Source organism: Trichechus manatus, unplaced genomic scaffold (assembly GCF_000243295.1).
Source record: "Trichechus manatus latirostris isolate Lorelei unplaced genomic scaffold, TriManLat1.0 scaffold00066, whole genome shotgun sequence".
NCBI lineage: Eukaryota > Metazoa > Chordata > Mammalia > Sirenia > Trichechidae > Trichechus > Trichechus manatus.
In genome coordinates, this window is record NW_004444002.1 from 10,016,741 (window position 1) to 10,036,265 (window position 19,525).

Sequence of the window (19,525 nt, forward strand, 5' to 3'; positions counted from 1 at the left end):
GCGACTAGTGAGGCACAGCAGTCCAGGGACAAGGACTAGAAGGCAGAAGGGGACAGGAAAGCTGGTGATAGGGAACCCAAGGTTGAGTAAGGATGGTGTTGATGTGTTGTGAGATTGTTAACCATTGTCGTAGGGCAACATGTGTACTAACTGTTTAATGAGAAACTATTTTGTTCTGTAAACCTTCATCTAAAGTGAGAATAGCAGCACAATTGGAAGAGCGTAGTCGATGTCACTGAACTGTGCGTGTAGAAATTTTTGAAATGATGTATCTTTGGCTATGTATATTTTCCCCAAAAAAAAAGGTCGAGAAGGGAGAGGGTTGACATGTCGTGGGGTTGTTAACCAATGTCATAAAACAATATGTGTACTACTGTTTCATGAGAATCTATTTGTCCTGTAAACCTTCACCTGAAGTACAATAAAAAAAATTAAAAAAAAAAAAAAGACTGCAGGCTTTGGAGCCACACTACCTAGATTCCAATCCTGACTCTACCATCTACTAGCTGTGTGCCTAGAGCAAGTGACTCAACCTCTCTGTACCTCAGTTTTCTCATCTGTAAAATGGGGATAATAGTATCTACCTCATAAGGTTGTTGCAAGGAATAATTGAGTTAAGGTGTGTAAAGTACTTAGAATCTTATTTAGGCACTAAATAAGGTTTTGTTAAATAAACAAAAATCTCCTATCAGTCTTCCCCTTGCCTACTCCTCTCCAGCCACACTGGTCTTGCTGTTTCTCAAACACTCCTCTCTCGGGACGTTTGCACTTACTGTTCCCTCTGTCTGGAGCACTTTTCTCCCAGATACCCACCTGGCTTACTCCCCATCTTCTTGCAGGTCTCTCTCAATGTCACTTTGTTAGGGATGCCTTCCTTGACCGGGCATGTTTTATAAAATAACAACACCCCATCACTCTCTCTCCCTTTGCCTTGCTTTATTTTTCCTTCATAGCACTTAGCTACATTAGATGTATGTGTATATGTTTATTGTCATTCTTCCCCAACATGAATGTAAGCTCCATGAGGGCAGGGACTTTGTTTGCCTTGTTTACTGTTATAACCCCAGCACCTAGAATAGTGTCTGCACATAATAGCTGCTCAATGAATATTTGTTGGATGAATGAATAAAAGACAAAAGCAAGAAAAGAGAGGTCATAATCCATCTGCCAAGATAACATGGCATTTAAAAAATATCTGGATAAAGGTAAGAAAATTCTAACAGTATAGAGAGATCTAAAGGGAAAATAAAAGCCTCTTTTTCTACTACCCTCATCTGTTTGCCTAAAAAACAAACAAACAAACAAAAAAACCCCAAACCCATTGCAGTCTGCTCCCGTAAAGATTCCAAACCAAAACCAAACCTATTGCCCTTGAGTCGATTCCAACTTATACAGACCCTATAGGACAGAGTATGACTACCCCATAGGGTTTCCAAGGAGCGGCTGGTGGATTTGAACTGCCAACCTTTTGGTTAGCAGCCTTAACGCTCAGCCACTGCACAAAACCAATTGCCGTCGAGTCAGCTCTGACTCATGGCACCCCCATGTATGTCAGAGTAGAACTGTGCTCCATAGGGTTTTCAAGTGCTGATTTTTCAGAAGTACAATTGTCAGGCCTTTCTTCTGAGGTGCCCCTGGGTGGACTCAACTGCCAATCTTTCAGTTAGTAGTTGAGTACTTAACCATTTGCACCATCCAGGGACTCCTAAGGTAACCATAGTTGTGTGTGTTTTTCAACTGTATTAACCAATTACTGTACTGACTGTATGTTATGTGTGCGGGAAAGCATTTTAGGCTTGAGTGCTGAGGGGTTATAAATGCAGAGCCTTTGCCTTCCAGGATCTCATGATGCTTCTGGGGAGAGTGCATAAGGAGTTCTGTAGTGATGCAGAGTTCAGAAGCGGGAGCCATCACTATGGGCTGGTGAGGTCAGGAAAAGTTCCTGCACAAGAGACAACTTGATCCAGGTTTGCAGCTTGGGCAGGTTTTAGTCAGAGAGGAGGGCAGCTCTCTCAGGTGTATGGGGCTCTCTCAGCAGAGGTGTCCAGGTTGGGTAATGAAAAGGGTCCTCGGGGGGAAAGCTTGAAGTGGAGCCTGACTGAAGTTGAGGGTCTGTGTTGGGGAGTGATGACAGAAAGACATGACTAGGGGCTGGTATGAATTATAAGAGTACTGAGAGAGCTAGGAAGCATGTGACAATGACTGGGAGTAGGACTGTAGCCTGGAGATATACATGTTGTAGACACTGCAGTGGTACAATTATTAGGACTTGGTGCAGCAAGGAATAGTATCTTACCTAGTGCTGCTGTAAGAGAAATACTACAAGTGGGTAGCTTTAAAGAACAGGCATTTATTTTCTCACAGTTCTGGAGGCTAAAAGTCCAAATCAGGGTCTCAGCTGTGTTGATTACTTCCTTTTCAGTAGCCCCAGGCATTCCTTTGTTCTTTGGTGATCCTCACATGGCATCTGTCTTCCCCCGTGTGTGCATGCCTCTATGTCTAATCTGCTTTTTTTTTTTAAACTCAGTGATTAGATCGATTCAGTTTAGAACCCACCCTATTTCAGGTAGGAGCCCTGGTATGTAGTGATTAAGAGCTCGGCTGCTAACCGAAAGGTCGGCAGTTAGAATCCACCAGCTGCTCCTTTGAAACCTTGTGGGGCAGTTCTGCTCTGTCCTATACGGTCGCTATGAGTTGAAATTGACTCGATGGCAATGGGTTTGGTTTTTGGTTCTACTCCGGTATGATCTGGGTAACATAACAAAAAACGCTATTTCCAAATAGGATTACATTCACAGGTATAGGAGTTAAGATTCCAACACATATGTTTTGGGGGGATACAATTTAATCCACAACAAATAGAGAAGACTGAAATATGACAACCATTTTTTGAACCTGGGCAAACCAGGAAAATGGTGATAGCATTGCCCAAAATAGGGAAGTCAGGAGGGAAAGCTGTTTTGGGGTGTGATGTGGTAGTGGGAAGTAGGGAGATGACTTTGGCTAGACAAATTGTTCAGTCTTTCCTTGAATGTGGGGACTACTTCAGCTTCCTTAGCATTGCCCAAGAAACTAGAACTGAGTTCTGCATGCAATGGGTGTTAAATAAATGTTATTGGCAGAGATCACTAATAACCACCTTGGATGACAAACCCTGTACCTCCTCTCAGGCATTAAGTTCAGAGGGTCTTCTGGACCCCCATTCCCTTTCAACTCAGACTTACAGAAATCTCTAGACATCATCTTACCTACCAGTTCTACCAACTGCAAACACATCCATGGAGAATCTTTCTCGCTTCTTTATTTACTTCAGGCTCTCCTAGGGTGACCAACCAATTGCTCTGGACTTCCCAATTTTAGCACTGAAAATCCTGTGTCCTGGGAAACCCCTCATTCCTGAGCAAACTGGAATCATCGTCAGCTCTCCCAGCTTCAGAATACTTCTGCTGAACCCACCATCTGGATAGCAACAGTCTTCTTATGTTTTCCTCAACCAACATCACCCTTCCTTTTGGTTGATTTATTCGCCTCTTATTCTAGCTTCCTTCCGAACGCTGATGACTGGGTGAGGTGTAGCCCCAACTCTCTCATTTTATAGTCACTTGAAGAAGTCAACCAGATAATGCTGCATGCTAGTTTACCACTTTGCAGTGGCTACTTCAACCCTACAACTAAGCAACCTGAGATTCCTAGAGGTAGATAAACCCATATGCAATCTGTCACTGTTTAGTTTTCATTGCCAAGAGAATTCTACAAAGTTAATGAATAGCTGGGTTGGGTTGGAGGACGGAACACAGACACGGAACACGTATGAGGAGATGCTGTCATGGGTGGGCAGCCTCTGTTCTGCTACTTGGCAGGACATGGGTACATGGTGAACCGCTTGAGGATGCAGTTGTCATTATCATCATCATCATCATCAAAATGCTTTTTATGAAGGGCCTAATGTCTGGCTCTGAGCTAGGCCTACACGGAGAACTGCATAGCTCAGGACCTTCACTTTTAGAACATCATGGTTCAAGACTAGATTTTGGTGTGGAAGCATGCAAGATGGGTTCAAATATTGTTATGACTTAAATCACGGATTATATGTCACCATGTTGTCTACCGGTTCCTGGATATTTCTGGAGTCTTGTCTCCTCAATTATATTATTATATCCTTGAGGGGAGAAGACCAGCATTAAACACCTATCTACAGATTCTAGATGTACAGGACAAATATAGATGCTCAGCAAGCACTGATTGAATAAACCTCACCTGGTGGGTAGAGGCAGAATACCTTTCAAGCTGATTAATCCCTTTGAGCCTCAGTTTCTTCCTCTATAAAATGGGGATGATCATTGTATCTGGTCCACGGGGTCGTTGTGAAGGAGAGACACGTAAATTGCTTAGCACACGATCTGACATTGTTTAGCACATTATCTGCTTAATTGTTAGCTATTACTTTAACAATATTAATTTCTGCCTCCCAAATAGGCGAGACTATGGAAAAGGGTAAACGTAGCAGCTCTCACACAAATTTGGGGTATTCAATTCAGCCTGTGGAGGCACATTGGTCCGTGCCTATGCATCGGGCATATCTTTTTCATTTTTCTGCCATACTGCTGAACAGAGATACTTGGATGTGCTTGTGTGTGAGTGAGTGGGAGTGAAGGGCCGAGTGGGGCCTCGGACTGGGAGCGAGGGCTGGACGAACGTCGCCACATCGGGCACCTTTTTCATTCTTCATTCAGCAAACTTTTAAAGCTAACTCAACCAGTGCCAGGAGCTGGGGAATCTGTGACAGACCAGCCTAGCACACCTGCCCCAATTCACAGAGGGAAGCAGCGAGAGACTAGAGAAAAACCCCCTCCTGAAAACCGAACCACGCAAAGCCAAAAAAATCAATTCCACGCTCTTGCGCAGGCGCCACGCTTCCGGAGCGGTTGAGCTCTTCCGGCGCATGCTCCGCCGCCTCCAATGACCGCGAAGGGCTGGGGCTGCGCATGCGCCGCGCAGCTTCGCCCGGAAGCCGACGACTTGGTGCAGAGCGCGGAGAGTGGACCCGCGAAGATGAAGTAAGGCTTAACTTTTTTCTGAGGAAGTGGGTGCTGGCCGCCCGGAGGTGGACCACGGGGGCTGGGACGGTAGAGCGTCTGCGGGGCCGAGGGGTGAAAGAGGCGCGGAGACTACAGAGTTCAGTCCCCTAGTTTTGCTCTACCTTAGCTCAGCCCGGGCCTCACTTACTTGTCTCTTTTCCACCCCCTCTGCAGCCCTTTGACTAAGGTGAAGCTGATCAACGAGCTGAATGAGCGGGAGGTCCAGCTTGGGGTGGCCGATAAGGTTTCCTGGCACTCTGAGTACAAGGACAGCGCCTGGGTCTTCCTAGGTGAGTCTCCTGGCTGCTTCCTAACATTTCAGCATTCCCCTTCTTCGCCCCTGCCCACATTTCATCACACACTCTTATTCATCTGCTATCTGCTGTTAATCCGATTCTGTATCTTTTTTCTCCCCAATTTCTAGTTTGCTTTCCCTGCAAAGTCAATGCTCATGAGCGATACTGTTATTGTTTGCTCTTCACTGTGCTAAGAGCCTTTCACGGGCTTCTCAGAGATCATTACCGCCCCCCCCCCCACTCCCACACAGCTGAGGAACCTGAGATTCAGAGAAATTAACCGGCTTCTTTAAGGTCACATAACTAGTAAATGGAAGCAGCCAATACTATGGGATTCTAGAACTCATGGTCTTAGCCACTATCGCCCCCTCCCCCCCACTCCAAACTCTCACCTCTCAAAATTGATTTTTCTCATCTGATGACTCCTACCTTCTGTCCATAGCCATATCACCATCTCTATATTCACTTTGTGTCATAACTGTTAATTGTGTGAAGCACTTTATATGTATTGTTTTATTCAATTTGTATAACAATCCTGTGAGACAAATACTAATATCTCCATTTTACAGATGAGGAAGGAGAAACATTTTGGGTGGGGGGGAATTTATTTCCTATGAAATGCCTGACAGTTCTCTTTATAATCCTTAGTGTATGTGAGATGGAGTTAATATGAACATATTTAAGCTGATTTTGGATCTTAGCTACAAAATCATGGATAAAGAGCAGATGAATTCAAGATAAGTTTGTGGAAACAGTTTTTTGCTGGAAATTATCTGCTTCATAAATAGGATTTTGAGTGTGAGAAGATCTGAGTTATCAGATCAGCTTAGTTAAGGATGACGCCCACCTTTAATCCCTCCTTTTTATGTACTTCTGCACCTTATATGTACTTCTGTCTTAGCATCAGACTGTAAGTTCTTTGAGGGCAGGGCCTGTGGCTTTCTCTTCTTTGCACCCCCAGTGCCTGGCTCAGTGCATGGTGTATAGTAAACACTTGGTAAATGTTTGTTGTGCTGAAACGTGGTTTCATCTTCTAGGAGGGCTTCCTTATGAACTGACTGAAGGAGACATCATCTGTGTGTTCTCACAGTAAGTCCCGTTTCATCTCCTGCCTACTTTTTTCTGTTGATGTTTTCCTATTGATTTGATAAGAGTCCTTCATGTATTAAGGATATTAGCTCTGTGTTATAATGCTTTGTCATGTGTTGTATTGCTATGGACTCATTTTTAAATAACTCGATATGTTAGAGTACATGACCATCATTATTCTTTCTTGATGCTCAAATTGTTCCAATTTCAGGGTCACTAGGAACCCTGTCGGAGCCCTGGTGGCACAGTGGTAAAGAGCTTGGCTGTTAACCAGAAGGTCGGCAGTTCGAATCCACCAGCTGTTCCTTGGAAACCCTATGGGGCAGTTCTGCTCTGTCCTATAGGATTGCTATGAGTCAGAACTGATTCAAAGGCAACGAGTTTGGGTTTTTTGGAGCCCTGTCAAGTCAGCTTCTGTATTCTTTTGTTAACTTTTTATTTTGAAATAATGTCAGACTTAAAACAAGAAAGTTGTAAAATAGTATAAAGAATACCTGTATCCCTTCCACCCAGATTCCCCAGATGTTAGCATGTTATCACACTGGTTTTGTCATTATTTCTCTATCCAAACCCATTGCCACCAAGTCGATTCCGACTCATAGTGACCCTGTAGGACAGAGTAGAACTGCCCCATAGGATTTCTAAGGCTGTAATCTTCACAGAAGCAGACTGCCACATCTTTATCCAGTGGAGCAGCTGCTGAGTTCGTACCACCGATCTTTCGGTTGGCAGCCGAGTGCTTAACCACTGTGCCACCAAGGCTCCATATTTCTCTCTCTATATACATATAATTTCATTCTAAACCATTTGAAAGTCAGTTGCAGACATGATGCCCATTTATCCCTAAATTCTTCAATATGTATTTCCCAAAAAACAAGGACATTCTCTTGTTTAACCTCAGAACAGTGATCAAATTCAGGAACTCAGCACTTGACATAGTATTATTATCTAATCTATAGACTTTTATCCAACTTTTCCAGCTGTCCTGATAATGTCCTTTATAGCAAAAGAAAAAAGTTACTTTCTGGCTTTTTAATCTGTTATATAAATTGTAGATGCTTTCTCCTAGTTTGTCATTTGTCTGTTGACTTTGCTTATGATTTTTTTACTCTGCAAAACTATTTTCTTTTATTTTTTATTTTCTGCACTCATTTATATGTTTAAATTATATGGAAATTGACTTTTTGAGGAATGTACAGTTGTGTGAATTTTAATACATGTTTAGATTTGTATAACTACTCCCACAATTGGGGTGAATAGCCGTTCCATTCCCCCAAAACTCCCTCATCTTACTCCTTTATAGTCATTCTCTCCAGTCTTCCCTCCTTATTTTTATTTGATTAAATTTATCAACCTTTATTATTTCTGGATTTTGCATCATAGTTAGAAAGCATTTCTGCTTAGCCATCTAGGTTATAAAAGAATTCAACTGTGTTCTGTAGCCATCTAGGTTGTAAAAGAATTCAGCTGTGTTCTGTATGATTTCAATATTTTACATTGAAATTTCGGATCCATTTAGAGCTTATTCTGGTGTACGATGTGAAGTATGGATCCAGTTTTATCATTTCCAAATAGCTATGCAGTTGCCTCCACACCTATAAAAAAGTCCATCTTTTCCCCAGCAAATTGGGATGCCATCTTTATCATATACTAATTTTTCTGTATGTACTTGGATCTGTTAGCTTTTTCTTCTGTTTGTCTGTCTGTCTTCTGTCTTTGTCTATTCATGTGCCAGTACCACACTAGTTTAATCATAGAAGCTATTTAGTATGTTAATATTTCAGAGTATCGATATTTATCTAATAATTTTTTAATTAAAAATGTTAATTTGTTAATTGACACATGAAGTTCTGTGATTTACACCTTTGTTATGTATTAGGACCTTTTTCAATGTAAAGTAACCCTCTTCATCCCATTTAATGCCTTTTTTTGGTCTTGAATTCTTCTATGTTAACATTGCCACCCATGTTTTTGTTTGGGTGTTCTTGCTATATCTTTGTCTAACTTTTTATTTTCAACCTTTCTATATCATCCTGTTCTAGATGTGTCTCCTGTGTGGACTATATTATTATTTGAATTTTGTTTTTTAATCCAACCTGAAAGGTTTTGCATTTTAAGTCAATCATGTCTTGCTCTTTTACAAAATAAATAGATATGGAGAGGTTGTTAACATTAATCTCGTGAGGGACAAGAAGACTGGCAAATCCAAAGGATTCTGTTTCCTCTGCTATGAAGACCAGAGGAGCACAATCCTGGCCGTTGATAACTTCAATGGGATCAAGGTGAGTGAGCTTATTAAACAGATAGGCTGGTCTTTTTCTGTGGGTAGGGGTTAGGTTTTATTTTCCACCTAGTCCCTACTGTGCTCAAGGATAGTACTGATCAGCTGGGGAGAAAGGTGTGGGGACACGCTGGCCAGGAAATGATTCCAGGAAATTATCCCATTGGCTCATGACCCTGCCAGGACGTGTTCCTTTTCTCCATCTTTGATCTGTTAGCAGGCCCTCTCCTCTCCCCACCCGTACCTCCTACTTCCATTTCTGGTGCATTGGAGAACAAATTGATTAACAAACACTGCTCTTCCATGTTGGCCTGTGTCAGGGAATTGTCAGAAGTGACTCATTCTTTGTTTTTCTTTCCTCTGGTCCCTCTCACCTTACAGGTGAGGCACTGAGCTGAGAGAAGGGGATGGGACAAGTCAGGCTTATTTATCATCCACATGGTCCCTGTACTCATTTAGGAAGAACACGGTAGTTGAGTGAGCGTTGTCACAAGCTGGGGGTGACTCTTGACTTAGAGAGCTTGTCACTGATTGGACCAGAAATAGAACAGCCAGAGACTGTAGGACAGGGTGGGACAAGGTTCTATGCTTGATTTTTAAGGGAGCCAGCTGGTTTCCTTTATGGCATAGCAATGTGAAAGGAAGGTTTTCAAAAATACTTTGAAATGGGGAATACGGTAGGTGAATATGTTCTTATATTGGAAAAATGGGTAAAAGCCAAAGTTTTCAGATTCTGATAGCTTTGCCTATAGAATAAGTTGGTATCTGCCTGAAGATAGAATGTTTTTGTTTTAAGTGGGTGGTTAACTTGTTGTTGTTGCTCACCTGCAGAGTTGTAATCTATAGCAGAAGTAATCAGCATGAGCTAACTGTCCCTGTCTGGTGAGGGTAGGGCAAGGAGTGAGGGCTTAAGAAAAGAGACAGTGGTCTTTTCTAGCTTCCTTGCCCCCTTCCGCCTGTTGGTCCGACTGTGCCTCATCCTAATTGCTGTGCCAGTCAGCTGAGAAAGCAGCCGTAGGTAGCATTGAGCTGGATTTCGGGGATCCCTTCTAGCACCCAGGATTTTCCAGGGAATGTTTTACTGTAAACAGATGTTATAGATTGGGGTAACTCATTGTGCATCTCAGACTCTTGCACTTGTTCCTGACACTTGTGCTTTGGAGATGCTGCCCAACCCTTTGCACTGTGGCACACAGAGAACACGATGATACTTGTATGGCACACAGCGGTAAGCCTGTGGAGGCTACTGCTGCAACTGTTCAGGGGCTTCAGCTACCCCAGGCCCCACCTGGCTGCCTGAGGGCTGCGTGTATTAATACATAGGTATACAGTGGTGAAGGAGCCCTGGTGGCGCAGTGGGTAAGTACTTGGCTGCTAACTGAAAGATAAGAGGTTTGAACCCACCAGCTGTTTCACAGGAGAAAGATACGGCAGTCTGCTTCCGTAAAGATAACACCTACTCCTCACTTGTCAACTATATTGTTATCCGACATTTCGCATTTATGACAGTAGTAAAAAATCTACTCTCCGACTATTTAGCGCATTAACGACGTATGTCTGGCAGTAACCCTTTCATGACCAGTGGGAATATATATAGTGCCCACCTATTATTTTCCGCCTCTTGGGTCCAGAGGGACATATTCCACATAATGTTTTGTGATCTGATGTGGTCATCCTCCATTTTTGCATAACGCCAATTTTTGCATAACGGCCTGGCCTTTGGAACCTTACCACTGTCAGTGAGGAGTGGGTGTACAGCCTTGGAAACCCTATGGGGCTCTGTCCTGTCGGGTTGCTATGAGTCAGAATTAGACTCAGTGGCTGTGGGTTGAGTTATACAGTGGTTCAGTGGTAGAATTCTCACCTTCCGTGCAGGAGACCTGGGTTCAATTCCTGGCCGGTACACCTCATGCGCAGCCAACCGCCTGTCTGCCAGTGGAGGTTTGTGTGTTGCTATGATGTTGAACAGGTTTCAGTGGAGCTTCCAGACTAAGATGGACTGGGAAGAAAGGCCTGGTGATCTACTTCTGAAAACCAGCCAATCACAAAGGTCCAATTGCAACCAGTCATGAGGATTGCACAGGACCGGGCAGCATTTCATTCCATTGTGTATGGGGTTGTCCTGAGTCGGGCTGAGTCGATGGCCGCTAACAACAACAACAAATATATGCTGTGATAGACCAGTCAGGCGGGCCTGCCTTAGAGATTTGCCCAGAAATATAAGTAACAGGAAGGTAATAGATACGGTGCAAACCATGGTTCTCTGTGCTGGGGTCAAATACACTGTTTGCTAGGAGAGCTGTCTTTGCTGAACCGTTGGCTGTCTTGCTTAGATTAAAGGACGAACCATCCGAGTGGATCATGTGTCTAACTATCGTGCTCCTAAGGACTCAGAAGAGTTGGATGATGTGACCAAAGAGCTCCAGGAGAAGGGCTGTGGGGCTCGCACTCCCTCACCAAGTTCGTCTGAGGGCTCTGACGATGACAAATCCACAAAACCCAAAAAAGGTGAAGCGTTAGACCCTAGAGACGATTCTGGGTAGTCTTAAGTGCCTGTTCTTCCTAGCATTCACTGATAGTTGAAAATCAACTCGTGTGAAAGGAGAAGGTGTGGGGGACCTTAATTTAACGGGGAGGAGGGTATCAGTTGAAGGCCACAAAATGTGTCATAGTCTAGTACCACCAGGGACAGACCTGTAGTCCAGCAAAATCAGGTTAGACTGACTTGTTGCGTCGAGGAAAACCACACACCAGAGGAACTGCATTGCCTCACTAAACAAAGGACAAGTTAGAGCTACGACAGGATTTGGGGCAGGGTCGTGGGGTTTAGGTGAAGTCTAAATGCAGGCGAGTTGTAATAGGCGCAGAGCAGAACAGACTCGGGCCTGTTTCTTGGAAACTACAAAGTGAATGTGTAATGTTGTGTTCAGAAACCTTCTTTTTTTTTTTCCAATAATATTTTATTGTTTCCAGTGAAAGTTTACATAGCAAATTAGGTTCCCATTTGACAGTTTCTATGCATAACCATTCGGTTACATTTTTCACAATGTATCAACATTCTCTTTAATTGCGTTCTGGTTGTTCTGTTTCCAGTATTCTAATTTCTCAGCAGAAACTCTTTCTCTTAAGCTCTGCGCCTGGGCTGCTGCTGCTTCTGTCTGTCAAAGCAACTGAGCTCCTTCATTCTCGTTGGTATCGTTTCAGACAGTGAATGTGCTGATAGTCTGTGCTTTTAGAGCACCAGGCTTCTCAGTGAGAAAGCAGGAGTCCCTCAAAGAAGGGGACCACCAAGACGCTTGACAGCTCTAGCTTTGCAGCTGGCTTGCTCTGGGCTTGTGAGCCTAGCCTGATGCATGGCAGGGCCACCTTTACTTTCTCAGTCCAAGACAATTTTTACTTTCTCAGATGTAAGAAGGAAAATAATTTAGTCTGTTTTTTAGAGAAATAGAAAATGTTCAATTCACCTACTTTACAAACTTAAGAATACCCCCCCAAAAAACCAAACCCACTGCTGTGGGGTTGATTCCGACTCATAGCGGCCCTATAGGACAGAATAGAACTGCCCCATAGAGTTTCCAAGGAGTGCCTGGTGGATTCGAGCTGCCGACCTGTTGGTTAGCAGCCATAGCTCTTAACCACTATGCCACCAGAGTTTAACTTAATAGAAACCATGAAATTTAGATTCTGAGGTCTACAAGTAACTACTTTTGTTACAAGCTGTTGGGTATTCAAAGTAATTCACTGCTACAAATGTTGATTTGGTTCTTCTTTAAAGCTTGAGGAAGTTCTGTTCTGAGGAATGTAACCAAAGCGATATGCAGAGGTAGGATGGAATTCTGTTTTGGGTAGCTGAATGTTGATAGTGATCAGACCAGTGGCTTCCCATAGATCCAGTCAGATTGAGGGCTGGATCACAACTGTAGGTCAGAGGATCCCTGTCTTAACAGAGAGGCCAGCTTACCTCGGTGCCTCCTGAGAAGAGGGAATTGACTAAGACAGCAGCATTCCGTATCAGGGGTGACAAATAGCCAACTTTGCTTCTCTGAGACGCTTTTCTAGAAGTATTGACTCTGGCTGCTACACACTGCTGCCAGCAATGCTTTCCCTTTGTGTGTTCTCCCTCTCCCAGCACGTGAAGGTTTTTGAACTGCAACACCCACATTTGATATAATGTACTCAGAGAAGAAAGGAACTTTCTTTTAAAAGGACTTCTTTTTTTTTTCTTTATTCTTTTCTTCTCATTGGTTGCTTTTCCCCCTCTAGACAAAAAGGAAAAGAAGAAAAGAAAGAAAGACAGAGAGAAGACAGACCAGGAGGTCCAGGCAGAGCCACTGTCTTCCTCTTCATCACCCAGGAGCAAGATGATAAGGGAAAAGGAGGAGCCTGGCTCGAACAAGCATAGCAGCAAGAGCTCCGAGAGGGCTCAGAAGGCAGAGTCCAGAGAAGGCCGGAAGCACTACCCCAGCTCTCCTGAGGTCAGGACCACGTGGCGCGATGGAGCAGCAGACCTGGAGAGGGAGCAGAGGAAGGAGAAACCCAAGCAGGAACTGAAGTCCTCGAGCAGGAGGGAGGAAAGAGAGGAAAAGAACAGGGATCGGGACAGAGGTCGCAGCTCAGACACACATTCTAGCCGGCCCAACGGTCGTCCAGAAGGGCGTAGTCACAGAAGTAGAAGTAGGAGCCGAGATAGATCCCATAGGCACAAGAGGGCCCGGCATTCCCGGGACCGGGAGGCCTCTAATCCCAGTGACCGCAAGCATCACTGATGCCATGGCCTGCTCAGCCACTCAGGAGATTTGGAAACGAACTGCATTTTAAAAATGCAATCAAATGCAATTATGCTTTCTGCTTTTACTACTTCTGTGTGTACAGTCTCTGGGGCTGCATTTTTTAAAATTCCTTGAATATTAGTCAGTGGGAGAGGGCTGTAGTTTCAACAGCCAAGAATCCTGGGTTAACATAATCCATTGTCCCTGGGAACATACTTGTATTTATCAGAGTGTGCACCCTACGTTTTGGTTCATAAATATGGCCCTTGAGCCTGTAGACCCCAGTTTATGATGAGATTGCCAGGAAAGGGAAAACACCAGGCACTTCTAGAATCTTGGTGTTTGTGCTAGATGTTTAGAACCCAGCCTTTCCAGGTGGCAGGTAGAACCATAGAGCAGAAAGGTGTGACTTACTAGGCTAGGACAGCTTGATGCTAATGTTCTTGAGATCAGCCAGCTACACTCCCCCTTTTATTTTTTTCAAGTTTTTTAACATCTTTTTCTTTTTTTGGTTGATATGTCTCTCTCCATCTTTTTTAATTCATTAATTTTTGCTGAGGTGAAATTCACTTAACATAAAACTTAACGATTTTAAAGCAAATGCTTCAGTGGGGTTTAGACAGTCACAGAATTGTGCAGCTACCACCTCTTATCTAGTTCAAAACCTTCTCATCACTGAAAAAGGAAACTATGGTCACTTCCCACTGCCCCCTCCCCTCAGTCCCTGGTCACCACCCATCTGCTTTCTGTCTTTATGGATTTACCGGTTCTGGATATTTTCATGTAAGTGGAATCACACAATGTGCGGTCTTTTGTGTCTGGCTTCTTTCACTCAGAGGAGTCCTAGTGGTTAAGCACTCAGCTGCTAACCGAAAGATCAGCAGTTTGAACCCACCAGCCGCTCCGAGGGAGAAAGATATGGCAGTTTGCTTCTGTAAAGATTACAGCCTTGGAAACCCTATGGGGCAGTTCTACTGTGTCCTGTAGGGTCGCTGTGAGTTGGAATCGACTGGATGGCAGTGGGTTTGGTGTTTGGTTCTTTCCCTCAGCATAATGTGTTTGTGGTTCATCCCCATTGCAGTACCAGAACTTCATCTCTCTTTGTTATTAGGCGAGACTTCCTCTCTCTTTATGGCTGCATAAGTACTCCACTGTACGTATATACCTCCCATTTTTTTCAGCAATGCTTTGTAGTTTTCAGTGTGTAAGTCTGGTACTTTGGGGTTAAATTTCTCCCTAAGTGTTTGGTACTTTTTGGTGCTATTTTAAAGGAGTTGTTTTCTTACTTTTTGGATTATTCTGTGCTTGGATATAGAAATCCAAATGTATATTTTTTCAGCTATACAGAGATATAATTCACATACCATATAATTTATACATTTAAAGTGTACAATTAAATGGTTTTTAGTATATTCACACATGTGTACAACCATCACCACAGCTGATTTAGAATTCTTGCAAGTCAGTAATTAAATGAGACTAGAACTCAGATTTCATAGCTCCTGGTTGAGCTAACATTTCTTCATTGGATAATTATTTATGGGAGGAAAAAAGCAATTAGCCATTGTCAGTTTTCTATCTAAAGTTATCACATAGAGGCTGTGCTTCACCTTTAAATATTTCTTATAAATACTTACATGTCATTTTCCCGTTTCCTGTTTTTCTATTTATACATTGTTATTTTTCCCATGAACTTGCCTTATTGTATTGCAAAGACCTTTGATCCGTTTACCCCTTGATTTCATCCAAGTGGAATCACAGTATGTGGTCCTTGGTGTCTGGCTTCTTTTGCTTAGCAAAATGCTTTCAGGGCTCATCTATGTGGTAGCATGTGTCAGTATTTCATTCCTTTTTTCTGGATGTATAACATTCTAGTCTGTTTCTGTCACAGTCTACCCATGCCTCAGCTGATGGACATTTGGGTGGTTTCTACCTTTTGGCTAGCTGGCTCCCTTCTTAGGCTCCACAGGGACTGGGCTACCTTCTGGGTTTAGTCTGCTTTTCCAGTAGCTGTTCTTGCTGGGATAGGAACGCTTTGCCACCCCATTGCATATCTCTCTGGTCTGCTTGGCATTTCTGTTTGTCATTTGAGAATCTTTTTCTGTTTTATCAATCAGTCCCTTATGAGCTTGGTGGAAGATAGTTCACGGGTCCTTAATACCCATAATGAAGTTAAGAGTGAATTTCTGACCCTGCAAAACTGAGGATCAGACCCTTACTGTGAGCACCAAGTTAAATGACCCTGTGTGTTAATTTGGGTCGTAGATTAAGAATTTATTGGGGAAAACGCCTATGAAGGAAAATGGGGAGGGATCTGGAGGAGGCGGGGAGAGCTGTCAGGCTCTCTGCAGCTCTAACCTCTGTGGAGGAGAGAGGGAAGGAATGAAGGGTGGGTAGGCAAAGTCTGGGACTGTGGTGCCATTCTGAGAACGTTGCAGCAAGATCATACACAGTTGCCTGCCAGACGAGTCTCACTAGATCAGCCTTGGTGAGCAGGAGTCCTTGCCGGTGGGCTTCCATCTCAGCCACTGTGGCCACTCCGCTCCCGTGCCTGTCGTGCCAGTCCCGTGATAGCCAGTGGTGAAGGCCCACATCACCTGGCTGAGGTGTTTTGTTTGCACAGTTGTTCAGTGCCTGTTCCATGGTAGATGTTCTCTGGTGGGTGTTGACATGTGATACCAAAATCCCATACTGCCTACTCCCATATGTCCGTCCACATGCCCTTACACCAGACGCGCTTGTCTCTGACCCTCCAGTCCTTTTCCTTCCAGGCTCCCAAATAGATGGCCAGACCACTGGCTCCGTCCCAGAAGTGTGTGTGAATATATATATATCTCACAGGAGAAAGATGTAGCAGTCTGCTTCTGTAAAGACTACAGCCTTAGAAACCCTATGGGCCAGTTCTCTGTCTATAGGGTCACTATGAGTTGGAATCGACTCACTGGCACACGACAAATATATATTAAATAAATATCCTTACTTCAGTTTTTCCACACCAAGTAGATGGTCAAGTGTATCACTTGCAGCTTCATCCACCGGACAGAGTTTCCCTCTCCACCCCGAATGTGACTGTAATGCAGAAACCATCCATCTTAGCGTGTGCCCACACAGGGCCGACCCATCTGTAAACCAGGTTTGGGCTTTTTCCTCCTTGAGCTGGTTGTACAGGAACCCCCATATGGCCATAGGTGCTGACATGTGATAGGGGCCACCACCCCTGCATCCTGTTGTTGTTAGGTGTCGTTGAGTCGGTTCCAACTCACAGAGACCCCATGCACAACAGAACGAAACACTGCCTGGTCCTGCTCCATCCTCACAGTCGTTGCTATGCTTGAGCCCATTGTTGCAGCCATTGTGTCAAATCCATCTCGTTGAGGGTCTGCCTCTTTTTCAGTGACCCTCTACTTTTCCAAGCATGATGTCCTTCTCCAGGGACTGGTCCCTCGTGATAACATGTCCAAAGTATGTGAGACGAAATCTCACCATCCTCACTTCTAAGGAACATTCTGCTGCACTTCTTTCAAGACAGATTTGTTCTTTCTTTTGGCAGTCCGTGGTATAGTCAGTATTCTTCGCCAGCACCACAGATTCAAAGGCCTCAGTTCTTCGGTCTTCCATATTCATTGTCCAGCTTTCACATGCATCCTGTAGATCTTTAATAATGCCATTAATCTATAATCTACTCCATCTCCCCTGGAATGTAATATTGTCTTTGATTTATTTATCAGTCAGTAGAAGGGGTGTGTGGGGGGGGTGGGGGTGTGTGGGGGTGTGGGTGTGTGGGTGTGTGTGTGTGTGTGTAGGTAGAGAGAAGAGATATAGGTAGAGAGAAGAGATATGCAATTATGAAGTCTGGCTAGGCGAGTTTAAAATTCAGGGCAGGCTGACAACTGGATAGGAGCTGAGGCTGCAGTTCACAAGCGAATTTCTTCCTCAGGGAAAGCACAGTTTTGTATTTAAGGCCCTCAATGATTGGATGAGGCTCACTCAGATTATCGAGGATAATCTCCTTTATTTAAAGTCAGTTGATTGTAGATGTTAACCATATCTACGAAATACATGTACAGCAACATCTAGATTAGTGTTTGATTGAATAAGTGGGTACTGTAGCCTGGCCATGGCGATGCCGTGTATGTCAGAGTAGAACTGTGCTCCATAGGGTTTTCAGTGGCTGATTTTGGGGAAGCAGGTTGCCGGGCCTTTCTTCTGAGGCACCTCTGGGTAGACTGGAGTCTCCAGCCTTTTGGTTAGCAGCCAGTTGTGTTAACTGCACCAGTCAGAGTTGACTTTGTGACAACTGGTTACTGGTTATAGCCTAGCCAGGTTAACACAAAAGTAACCAGCATGATTTACTATCTTGTCCACGGGGGGTGGGGTGGGACAGTTTCAGAGGTTTCCACTTGGCCTTCCTCGCTATGCTAGCTCTTACCCTACAGGCCAAGGGCCCACGTGGGGGTTACTCCAATGACCAAGTGAATCAATTCCAGTCACACTTGGGGACTGGGAAAATGAAGAGGCTGAGGGAAGTGGACATACTATGTGGGGCCCAAAACCCCACCGGAGGCTAGTATTCCACAGGAGGCCTAGAGGATACCCTGTTTACCAAGGCCACGAGGAATGCACCGGTGCAGGGGGCCCCAGTATCGCTGAGAGGTTCACAGTTGGCCTCCTCTGCCGCGAGAGACTGGCGTTTTCTTCAGTCCAGGGGGTTAAATCCTGTGTCCTGAGGAAGTGCACCCCAGGTCTATGAATCTTGCTTTTCTAGTCTTGTATTTTGGCCCTCTTGATACGTTGTGTGCTATCTAGTAGATTCCAGCTCATAGCGACCCTATAGGACAGAATAGAACTGCCCTGTAGGGTTTCCAAGGCTATAATCTTTATGGAAGCAGATTGCCTCATCTTTCTCCCATGTGGAATGGCTGGTGGGTTCAAACCACTGACCTTTCGGTTAGCAGCTGAGCTCTTAACCATTGTGCCACTGGAGCTCCTTCCTCTTGATCTAAAAAAACCCAAACCCATTGCCATCTAGTTGATTCTAAATCATAGCGATGCTATAGGACAGAGTAGATCTGTCCCATATGGTTTTGAAAGCTGTAATCCTTATGGAAGCAGACTGCCACATCTTTCTCCCGTGGAGCGGCTGGTGGGTTCAAACTGCCAACCTTTAGGTTTAGCAGCCAAGCGCTTAACCACTGTGCCACCAGGGCTTCTTCCTCTTGATCTAGCACCCTTGAAATCCAAACCCAGGGCTTCTCGCTTGACTTCTGCCTGTGCATGCCAGCTAATTGTTGCCGCTCTTTAGTGTCTTTGATTTTAGCTCTGGCTATCAGCTTAGTAACCAGGAGAGGAGGTGGGGGCAGCTCCTTAGGGGGCACTGGCTGCCTTGTCCAGGAGTGGCCTCTGCAGAATCTTCCAGCACAGGGAAGTGCTTGCTCTTACTAGGGCAGAGTGGGCCATCTCTGCAAATTGAGCATTGGGCGGGAGTGTCTGCAGAGCAGCACCCTCAGGGGCGTCCAGCCAGATGTCCCCATGCCATGTTTCAGGGTCCCGGGTTCTCCCAACAAAGGCCCTGACTTCAGCAAAGCAGGCCTATGATGTATTAAATGGGAAGCATCTAACGTCGCTGTGTTGCTCAGTTGTGTCCCCTCCTCTGCTGCAGGGAAGAGGGTCTCTGTAAGCTGCCACAGAAGCTCTCTGGTTCTCACATGTCATCTTTAACCGCTTGTTAACTGTTGCCCATGTGTCGTTATCCTCTGCAGGGTAACAGTACAAGTCCACCGTGTCCAGCCATCTCAAGTTTGTCAGCCTTATTCCTCCTGTATTTGTCAGTGTGCCTGCCAGTGCATTCTCCTCTGTTTTCTCAGGTCACCGGCAGAGAAATCTTTAGCAGCTGGACTGCTACCCTGTGCCTGGCACTCTCCATGCCCCACATACCCCTCAGGACGATATCCATTCTGCCCACTGGACAGTGAGTGAGATGGTCCCAGAGCCCATCTTCCCGTTGCCTGTTTC

At 44.6% G+C, this 19,525-nt stretch overlaps 1 protein-coding gene across 1 annotated transcript; it reads left to right on the forward strand.

Moving 5' to 3' along the window:
* The first annotated feature begins 4,985 nt into the window (after positions 1 to 4,985).
* RBMX2 (RNA binding motif protein X-linked 2) lies at positions 4,986 to 14,296 on the forward strand. Its single transcript, XM_004379618.3, is given in 7 exon segments — positions 4,986 to 5,024; positions 5,026 to 5,057; positions 5,253 to 5,368; positions 6,412 to 6,463; positions 8,616 to 8,745; positions 11,078 to 11,252; positions 13,008 to 14,296. Coding segments are annotated over 7 exon segments (1,047 nt in total). The 3' UTR covers positions 13,511 to 14,296.
* Positions 14,297 to 19,525: the final 5,229 nt, after the last annotated feature.